General features: G+C 39.0%; 2 protein-coding genes across 5 annotated transcripts in view; both read left to right on the top strand.

The window, feature by feature from the left end:
• LOC137737425 (protein DETOXIFICATION 12) overlaps positions 1 to 2,668 on the top strand; it is a 9,173-nt gene extending 6,505 nt beyond the window's left edge. For 2 of the 3 annotated variants that reach the window (XM_068476887.2, XM_068476889.2), the window contains exons 3-8: positions 862 to 962; positions 1,090 to 1,176; positions 1,266 to 1,322; positions 1,402 to 1,640; positions 1,734 to 1,939; positions 2,274 to 2,668. In XM_068476887.2, the coding sequence (XP_068332988.2) occupies positions 862 to 962; positions 1,090 to 1,176; positions 1,266 to 1,322; positions 1,402 to 1,640; positions 1,734 to 1,939; positions 2,274 to 2,360 (777 nt within the window). In that variant the 3' untranslated portion in view covers positions 2,361 to 2,668. The remainder of the gene's footprint in view (positions 1 to 861; positions 963 to 1,089; positions 1,177 to 1,265; positions 1,323 to 1,401; positions 1,641 to 1,733; positions 1,940 to 2,273) is intronic. The other variant, XM_068476888.2, reaches the window with a different exon arrangement.
• A 2,039-nt stretch (positions 2,669 to 4,707) lies between these two features.
• LOC137738273 (protein DETOXIFICATION 12-like) lies at positions 4,708 to 8,715 on the top strand. 2 transcript variants are annotated; one of them, XM_088682378.1, is made up of 8 exons: positions 4,708 to 4,910; positions 5,035 to 5,230; positions 6,491 to 7,035; positions 7,148 to 7,234; positions 7,350 to 7,406; positions 7,560 to 7,798; positions 7,911 to 8,116; positions 8,351 to 8,715. In XM_088682378.1, exons 2-8 carry the CDS (start codon positions 5,096 to 5,098, stop codon positions 8,429 to 8,431), a joined length of 1,350 nt encoding a protein of 449 aa, XP_088538504.1. In that variant the 5' UTR covers positions 4,708 to 4,910; positions 5,035 to 5,095; the 3' UTR covers positions 8,432 to 8,715. The 2 variants fall into 2 exon arrangements, with proteins under 2 accessions (XP_088538504.1, XP_068334002.2); XM_068477901.2 differs by having other exon boundaries at positions 4,722 to 5,230; positions 8,351 to 8,647.
• The last annotated feature ends 1,285 nt before the right edge of the window (positions 8,716 to 10,000 follow it).

Genomic DNA, 10,000 nt, shown 5'->3' with positions numbered 1-10,000 from the left:
GAGATATGTGAAGAGTACAATTGACTATGGTCTTTTGTACAAGAAAGGTGAAGACTGCAAGTTAGTTGGTTACTGTGATGCTGACTATGCAGGAGATCATGACACCAGGAGATCAACAACTGGGTATGTGTTTAAGCTTGGTTCTGGAACCATCTCTTGGTGTAGCAAGAGACAGCCGACGGTATCATTGTCAACCACAGAAGCAGAGTATAGAGCAGCAGCAATGGCAGCTCAAGAGAATGTATGGCTGGTACAGTTGATGAGTGATCTACATCAACCAGTAGATTATCCAGTACCATTGTACTGTGATAACCAATCGGCCATTCGCTTGGCGGAAAATCCAGTCTTTCATGCAAGAACTAAACATGTGGAAGTGCACTACCACTTTATCAGAGAAAAAGTTCTACAAGAAGAGATTGAGATGAGACAAGTCAAGACGAATGATCAAGTTGCGGACTTGTTCACAAAAAGTTTAAGTACAGGCAAGCTCGAAAATTTTCGCTGTCTGCTCAGCACAGTGCAAAGAATGAGAGCTGACATTGAGGGGGAGTGTTGAAAATCAATGTCAAAGTTAGGCAAGGAAAGTTAGTCAATGTTAGGTATGGTTGAATAAAAATTATTAGGTGCAATTAATGTGTTTTGTGTGGTAATAAATAATCTTAGTTTAATCATTTGGTTTGCTATAAATACCTAAGTTCTCAAGCATTGTATATCATTCAAAGAAAAACAAAGCCTAGAGCTAAAGAAGAAAAGCTTTGCTAATTAGTTTGTTTTGTGAGCTTTCTTTAAGTGTGTGCTCTATTTTCTTCTTCTTGGGATCATTAGAGTTATCTTGGATACTCTTCTTATTCAACAAAGTTTTCTGATGCTTGTTCCAAAACCCGAGTTCCAATTTCTGTGGAGATCTTCCATGGAATCGGAGAGTTCTTCCGCTTTGCCATCCCTTCTGCAATAATGATATGGTAGTCAACTTCTTCCTTGCATTCTAGTCTCAAGAAGACGTTTACTATGCTTGATTCTTACAATATGTTCTTTCCAACGTCAATTCTTTTTTTTTTTTTCTCCATTGATTTTCGTTGATGGTTGCAGCCTTGAGTGGTGGTCATTTGAGCTGCTTATTTTGCTGTCTGGACTTTTACCAAATCCGGCTCTTGAAACTTCAGTTCTGTCTGTATGGTATATATTCTGTACAATAAAAATCAGTTTGTCAATTTGATCACCATGTAGAAAATATGTGATTATTCTCAACTGATTGTTCTGGACAGTCTGCAGACGATTTCGACACTCTATGCAATACCATATGGGTTTGGTGCTGCAGCAAGGTATGTTCATGCACATTTTTACCGTCAGATTACATTTATACCATCAGCTTATCTTTTTCTTTCTTTGCTTATTGTGCAGTACTAGAGTTTCAAATGAACTAGGAGCTGGTAACCCACAAGGTGCTCGAATAGCTACTTTTGCTGCAATGTTTCTTGCGGTCGCAGAGACAAGTATAATAACCACGACCCTCTTTGCCTGCCGCAATGTATTTGGTTACACTTTTAGTAATGAGAAAGAAGTTATCGATTACGTCACAACCATGGCTCCTCTAGTTTGCCTGTCTGTTACCCTTGACAGTTTTCAAGGGGTCCTTTCGGGTTTATTTCTTTATCTTCTCCTGTTAGCAGTAAATAATTGAGTTCTTTCATGTTTCAGTCTGATGTTATGTGTTTTGTGAATGGTTAAATCAGGTATTGCTAGAGGAACTGGGTGGCAGCATATAGGGGCTTACATAAACCTCGGAGCGTTTTATCTTTGTGGGATTCCAGTTGCAGCCACATTGGCTTTCTGGGTACAGCTGAGAGGAAGGGGCCTTTGGATTGGAATACAAGTCGGTGCTTTTGTGCAAACCATGATGCTCTCTTTAGTAACAAGTTGTACAAATTGGGAAAAGCAGGTCTGTTTCTCAACCCTAACTCTCTTCATAAAGTTAATCTTCTCCAGTTGCTTCGATTATTCCACTATTTTCTGTTTGGTTGCCAAGAATCTGGGAGGGAAGACGAAGAACATTTTGTATCTTATGACTACCATTCTAATCCATTCTCTTAAACTGTATCAATATGTGTTCTTTTTCTTCAAACTCCCCACTGCTTCGGTATTTCCTTGTTTCTTCTTGGCACTTAAACAGAGCACGTATCCAAAACTAATGGGAGTTGCCAGCCATCCGCAGACACCGTTTGGCTAAACATGGCCTCCGAGAGGATTTTGATGTTGGTCTTTTGATGTTTCAGGCAAGTAAGGCAAGGGAGAGGATATTTGAGGGAAGGCCCCAACAAGCCAATGGCTTGTGTGACAAGGCAGAGAGTAATGAGTTTTGACGAGCACAATTCTCTCTGTAGCGGGATTAAGGAATAAAGTATTAGCTTGATCCATATTTCTGGCACCGAAATTTTTTGTAATAACGCATTCGAATATGGTTGATACATATAGGCTTGTGGCATTCGGTCTTGACTACGATCAAGTGAAATAGACGTTTTGAAATGTAACATGGTGTCCTGACATTGCATTTGCTGCTCAAAATCTGTATCAGAATGTACGCGGCAAGTCCACTGCAATATCTGGCAAGAAAGAGCAACTGAGTTCTGATGAATCAGCAATTTTATAAAATGTGTGAAGTTGACAAAAACTCTGTTGAGTTAGTTTTGTTCTGCAATTTATCCACAATAAACGATTAAATTCACATACTTAATAGAAACATCACTTCTACTAGATCAACCCATATTTCGAAAATTAAAGTGTAGATTGAAAGGTCATGACCCATATTTTGAAAATTAACGTGTAGATTGAAAGGTCATGAGTTTGAATTGTAGAAATTGTCTTTTTGGAAAGCAAGAATAAAGTTGCATATAATAGACGTTCTCCTACTTACAAAATGGAGAATTTTGTTGACTCAGGTTGCCTTTTTTGACATGACAACTTTATTTTACTGTAAATCAGCCCGGTAATATTTACTTTGTTCTTCTTTATGTCACATTGGCTCTGCTTTTGTAGCCTAACAAATAAAGATTTTCCATAATTCCTCTGTTTTTATGCATACAATGCCTTTCTTATCTCACCAAAATGGTAAACTTGCCATGTGAATTTAGTGTCAGCAAGACAGGGGAGGTTGAGGCGTGGGGGGGGGGGGGGGGGGGTGGTGGTGTGGGGGTGTGGTAAGGGGGACCCGTTGTCATGGGAAGGATGGGGGTCAGAGGGGATGAAGGTAGAGACTGGAAAGGGAATGTATTTTCAGTGTCATGGGAAGGATGGGGGTCAGAGGGGATGAAGGTAGAGACTGGAAAGGGAATGTATTTTCAGTAAATTTAACGTCATGGTTGACAAAGAATTTTTTAGTTTCCAAATCATACAATTTATAACCCTTTTGACCAGTGGGGTATCCAACAAAGGTACAGCGATTAGCACGAGGGTCGAATTTATGAGTAGGGTGAACAACAATAGCAAAACACGAACAACCAAAAACTTTCAAGTGGTCAAAAGATGATGGATGTTTATATAATAACTCAAAAGGGAATTTGTTTGATAACAAAGAAGATGGTAATCAGTGACTTGACCGGCAGACATGAATTTAAGTGAAAAGAAGTAACACATAAAACATTGTTTAAGGTAATATCTGAATTGAATGGTACGGTTCCTGTAGAAGTGATTTTGGTTGAAGAGCTGATGGTAATTTAACAGTGGTTATTGATGAAGATGCGCTTTTGGAAAAAAAAAAATGAAGAATTTGAAATGATATGATTGGTAGCTCCGCTATCTAAAATTCAAGGTTTAGGCCATCTCCAACCGAGAGCTGGCCAGATGGCTCGTTTTAGCCCTCTGGCCCTCCAAGAAATTAATATTTTAATGAACAGTACATAACCATATTTGCTTTCCATCTTCAACCGAGGACCAAAGGGTCATAGAGCTTGTTTTAGCCAAGTCATAAAAAACCGTCTCCAACTGAGGGCCAAAGGGCCATAAGACCAAATATAATTTATTATTTAAATTTAATGTTGTTTCATGTTACTTAATTTAATTTAATGTTGTATAATGGTTTAGGAAGTTATAGGAAACAAATAGATTTAAAAAAAAAAAACAATTTAAAAAAAATTCATAAAAAAAAATGTAAAAAAAAAATTTCAAAAATAACGGCTAGCTGACGTTAGCTAGCCGTTATATTCAAAATTTTCCATATTTGTGGCGGTTATAACCGCCACTACTTCTGTCAGATAGCCGTTTATTTCAAAATTTTCCGGTTATTTGTGTCGGTTATAACCAACACCATTTCCCTTATTTCTATAGGTTATAACCGACAGCAAAACCGACACTACTTCAAAAATTTCCCGCCAGCCCCAGGCTGGCTGCATGTGGCCAGCCCTTTGGCCTTTTCAGATTTCATGAGGCCCACGAGCCCTCTGGCCTAGCTCTCAATTGGAGATGATTTTCGGGCTATTTTCGACCCTTTAACACTCTAAATCTTTCGGTTGGAGATGACCTTAGTATGTGCAGAATTAATGGATGCAACAGTAGTTCAGCAGAAAGACCTTGCAACGGGTTCGGTGAAGCATGGGCAGCACGTGGGATGCTGCTGCCTTGGAGATGCTGCTGTGCTTTGTGACTTCCTCCATTCGTGCCATTTTTAAATCGACATTTGTCTTTAGTGTGCCCTCTTTTTATCACAGAACTCGCAATGATATTTTCGAGTCTCTGCATATACAATGTAGGTCAAAACTTTCTAAATTTCCAGCGTCCAAGGCTATTAGGCTTGGTTGATCATCCGCTCCTGAGGCAGCCGTGGAGACTGAGTTCCGCCATGGAAGAGAGCTTGCTATTGCCAAAATACAGAGAAGAGCAACAACGAAGCAGTAGAAATTCAAGCAGTAGTAGTAGTTGTGCTCCTGAGGCAGCCGTGGAGACTGAGTTCCGCCTGAGTTCCGCCATGAAAGAGAGCTTGCTATTGCCAAAATACAGAGAAGAGCAACAACGAAGCAGTAGAAATTCAAGCAGTAGTAGTAGTTGTCTAACATGGGTTTCTTTTTTTGAAGAAGTAAAGCGGTTGGGATGCATAGCAGGACCAATGGTTGCTGTGGTTCTATCCCAGTACATGCTGCGGTTTATTTCAATGATGATGGTTGGTCACCTGGGTGAACTTGCTCTCTCCAGCTCCTCCATAGCCATCTCCCTCGCCGGCGCCACCGGCTTCAGTGTTTTCGTAAGTCTATCTTCCTTCCATCTTCTTCTTGTTTTAATATCCACTGCTCTTTTTGATGTTTGGTTTCTGTTTGTGGAAATGCCAATTAACCTCACCATACATAGAATGCACAAAACTTCCTTTCTTTTGGCAATGCGATATTCTAAGCTGCTCTTGCCTATTTCTTATGCAAGACTTTACCTTTGAAGCTCCCACCCACCATTGTAAATTATGGGCTTTGCCATCATAATTAACGCCTAATCACGAATTATATGAAATAATGTGTGTTTAATTGGACTCTGCTACTGCAGATTAATTTGTCTTTCCATAACTCCTTTGTCCACTGAAATGTTTCATGTACAGAAAATTGTTCCCAAACCATGCTGGGATCAATGCTGTGAGTGTTATATGTATATCATGGAACTTCTTAATGAGAATCTTAGAAACTACGATGCATGGAAGCGGACATGGACACGGGGATACAATTGACAGGGTCATATTAACACGGAGAATTGTTGTATGAACACGAAGGAATACGACATGAGGATACGAGGGAATACCATTGTGTCCATGCATCTATCTTACAACACAACTTACTGATAATATAGTATGAATTTTAGCATAGATGTAGTACTAATTGTTGGAATATTAATACTATTATATTAAATTTCTTAATTGAATGGAAATTATAAGTGATGCCTTTTGGTGAAAATATGTGTCTATCCTAACGAAGTGTTGCAACTTTTGATTCTTCATGAATAGTCACATGCTTTCCAAAGAGATATCTCAAATTCTATAATTAGGGAAGCCTTCCACAGTCACTTAACAACTTTTACACTCACATATTCAAAGCACTATTGTTAAGGAGTTGTGTAATGTCCTATTGAGTTCATATGAGAGAGTTTTCAACATAATCGTGGTTCCTTGGAGCCTTGCGAGTGGAGTGCTACTATTACAAAGACGTGGTCGTTGTATCCTGGGAGACAAGCGCCGATCAACCATAAGCACCGTCTTGGGGCATAAACTTGTCTTAAGAACAGAGTGTCCAAAATGTGCCTTGACCGTATTTTCAAGCTTTTCTAATCCATTATGTCATGTTCATTTAACATTGGTTACGTACTCATGTGCATGCATTACTTTGATATATAATTGCATGAATTATTTCTTGATTTTCCATGTGATAGCAATTGGTCCATAATTTTTCCAACACTAATATCGAAATAATGACGATTTTCGTAGCGTAGATGTTTATAATCTGTGTCTAATAATCTATATGAACAGTTGGGAATGGCAAGTGCACTGGAAACTTTATGTGGGCAAGCATATGGAGCAGAGCAATATCAGAAACTTGGACTTCTAACGTACACTGCTATATTTTCTCTCAACATGGTTTGTCTTCCTTTATCTTTGGTATGGATATATGTGGAGGAGATACTGATTTTCACCGGTCAAGACCCTGCGATTTCTCGCGAAGCCGGAAAATACATAATCTGGCTTATTCCTGGTCTATTTGCTTATGCAACTCTTCAACCGCTGATTCGATACTTTCAAACACAGAGTTTAGTAATGCCTCTGCTCGTAACCTCTTTCGCCACCTTTTTATTCCATATTCCTCTCTGCTGGATTCTAATATTCAAGTCTGGATTAGAACACCTTGGAGGAGCATTAGCAATCGGCATTTCCTATTGGTTGAATGTGATTTTTCTTTGGTTATACATGAAGTTTTCCCCTGCCTGTTCAAAAACTCGTGCTCCAATTTCGAAGGATATATTCCATGGAATTGGAGAATTCTTTCGCTTTGCCCTCCCTTCTGCAGTAATGCAATGGTAGTCAGTCTCTCCCTGTATTTTAGTTTCAAGAAGAGATTTTGATATGCTTAATTTCTTAGTCTTACAATTTATCTCTTTCCTTTGTCTTGGTTCTTGTTGATGGTTGTAGCCTTGAGTGGTGGTCTTTCGAGCTGCTTATATTTCTGTCTGGACTTTTACCAAATCCGGCTCTTGAAACTTCAGTTCTGTCTGCATGGTAAGTTTTCTGTTTGTGTTTCATTTCAGTTACTAAACGATTCAGGAAAAAAAAAATTCCAGTTTGATCTCCATTTAGAAAGCTTCTTGTTATTCTAATTGATTGGTTTGGACAGTCTTCTGGCGATTTCAACGATCTATGCAATACCCTATGCGTTTGGTGCTGCAGTAAGGTATGCTCAAACATTGAGCACTTAAGTCTCAACTCTTTAAGTTCCATCAAACTATACGTATTTGCGTGCTAAATCGCAATGCAGTTAAATTTTCATAAAAAGATCTCTAATAAGCAATAACTTATCTTTTTCTTTCCTTTGGGTGTTGTACAGTACTAGAGTTTCAAATGAACTGGGAGCTGGTAACCCACAACTCGCTCGCATAGCTACTTTTGCAGCGATGTTTCTTGCAGTCGCAGAGACAAGTATGACAACCACGACACTCTTTGCCTGCCGGAAAGTATTTGGTTACACTTTTAGCAACGAGAAAGAAGTCATCGATTACGTCACAATCATGGTTCCTCTAGTTTGCCTGTCTGTCATACTAGACAGTATGCACGGGGTCCTTACAGGTCAGTTGCCTTATCTTCTACCGATAGTACTACAGGATTAAGCATTGTTCTAAAGAATAACTTCATTCGTGTTTGGATCTAATGTTCTATGTTTTTTGAACCGCTAAATCAGGTATTGCTAGAGGAACTGGGTGGCAGCACATAGGGGCTTACATCAACCTTGGAGCATATTATCTTTGTGGAATCCCTGTTGCTATCGCGTTGGCTTTCTGGGTTCAGCTTAGAGGAAGGGGCCTTTGGATTGGTATACAAGTTGGTGCTTTTGTGCAAGTCAGTCTGCTCGCTTTAGTAACATGTTGTACAAATTGGGAAAAGCAGGTTAAATCCTCGACCCTAACTCGATCTTCTCCGCATTCATTTTCAAAATTGTCTATTTGGTTGCCAAGAAGTCGGGAGGAAACATGAAGAACATTTTCTCTTACGAGTACAACGATATGTTCTTTTTGTTCAAACTCCCTACTTGAAAGCCAACCACAGACACAACATTTCATTAAGCACGACCTCCTTTTATGTGGTTTCGAGGATATTAATGTTGGTCTTTTTATGTTTCAGGCAAGTAAGGCAAGGGAGAGGATGTTTGACAGAAGCCCCCTGGAAGTTAATGCCTTGTGTGACAAGGCAGAGAGTAAATAGTTTTGATTAGCACAATTCTCTCTATCGCGGGATTAAGATGAAAGCATTAGCTTTATCCATTCTTCTGGCACCGAAATTTTTTGTAATAACTTATTCGAATATGATTGACACGTATAGGCTTGTGACATTCTGTCTTGACTACGATCAAGTGAGATCTTTCTCGAGTGCAACACAGTGTCCTGAATCTCAGGATAGCGCCGCGGTTGCTGCTTAAAATCTGTATCGGAATGCACACGGCAAGTAAGAGCAGCTGAATTCCGAATCAGCAATTTTATCATGATAAATTGTGTGCGGTTGACAAAAACTCAGCTGAGTTATGCAATTTATCAACAATAAACGATACAAATTCACACATCCAGTACAAGATTACTTCTTTCTCAACCCCTATATCGAAAATTAATGTGCACAACATGATTTTTATCTTTGTATTTTTTTCCATTGCAAATCAGCCTTATAATATTTGCTCTGCTTTACTTGCTGTCATATTGGCTGTATACTACCACTCTTTGCAGTCATAAAGAAACGTAAACTTTGGGCCTCTGAATGTCAGAACTTTCTCTTCATCTCTTCATGTATATATTACCCAAATCGAAATCCCCAGTGGCCGTAGGGTGATCATCATCAGCACCTGAGGCGGCCGCGGCTATTGAGTTCCACAGTTCCACAGCAGAAGACACCACCATGTAAGAGAGCCTGCTATTTCCAAATACAGTAGAGAATGCAACAAAGAAGTAGAAATTCAAGTAGTAGTAGTGGTTGTCTAACATGGGCTTTTGGTTTTTTTTTTTTTTTTTTCTTCTCTTTTGAAGAAGAAGAAGTGAAGAGGTTGGGATGCATTGCAGGATCCATGGGTGCTCTGGTTCTATCACTAGACTAGCAATATTGATGCATTCTAAGAAGAGAGTTTGTTCGAAGTCGGATGCGACAGGACGAAGAAAATGATTTTCACCAAGACAATCCACCGGCTTATAGAATCATTCAATTTGCATCACCAGCCTTTTTGCAAGGCAATTTACTGAAATAGTAAGCGTAACCAGCTATATACCCGCATATGGATGAGGATGAGGATCCTAGAATCCTCACATTCTATTTATATCTTACATCGTGTAGTCAGGATAAATATTATTAGTGTTTAAACTCAAAAATAAATTCAAAATTATTTTTGACTTCACATTATGCGATGAACGAATAAGATATGAGATTCCTTAATATCTTTAAAAAAAATCCGGATGAAATTCAAATATCCCTACACATTCATATGAGTGCCTCACACGTCATGTGTTGATTACACACCCATCGTTGCAGGAAAGAATCTGTTTCGTGCAGAGAGCTCACGGCTGAATTGGACGCGTGGATTCTCACCTCGTTGCCCAAAATACCTTGCGACTCTTGAAACTTCCAAATCTTCACGTATATAGCAAAGACAATTCGATACGAAAACGGCCAGTTGCCGACGCGGAGAGGGGATTCTGAAATTTTTTAATTATATCCCATTCATCGTATATCATATGATCAATTTTTATCAATTATTGTTTATATTTGATTTTAAATAAAAAATTTACAATAATT

Source organism: Pyrus communis, chromosome 13 (assembly GCF_041283825.1).
Source record: "Pyrus communis isolate YQ-2024b chromosome 13, ASM4128382v1, whole genome shotgun sequence".
Lineage (NCBI taxonomy): Eukaryota > Viridiplantae > Streptophyta > Magnoliopsida > Rosales > Rosaceae > Pyrus > Pyrus communis.
The sequence above is the reverse complement of the archived record's forward strand: the minus strand, read 5'-3'. Positions and strand labels throughout refer to the sequence as shown.

What these genes read in the sequence shown, in the direction of transcription:
- LOC137738273 (XM_068477901.2), top strand. Translation starts at nt 4,832, where the DNA reads ATGGAAGAGAGCTTGCTATTGCCAAAATACAGAGAAGAGCAACAACGA. An exon ending in CCACCGGCTTCAGTGTTTTC is followed by an intron (nt 5,231 to 6,490) that starts GTAAGTCTATCT and finishes CTATATGAACAG; the next exon opens with TTGGGAATGGCAAGTGCACT. An exon ending in GTACAAATTGGGAAAAGCAG is followed by an intron (nt 8,117 to 8,350) that starts GTTAAATCCTCG and finishes TTTATGTTTCAG; the next exon opens with GCAAGTAAGGCAAGGGAGAG.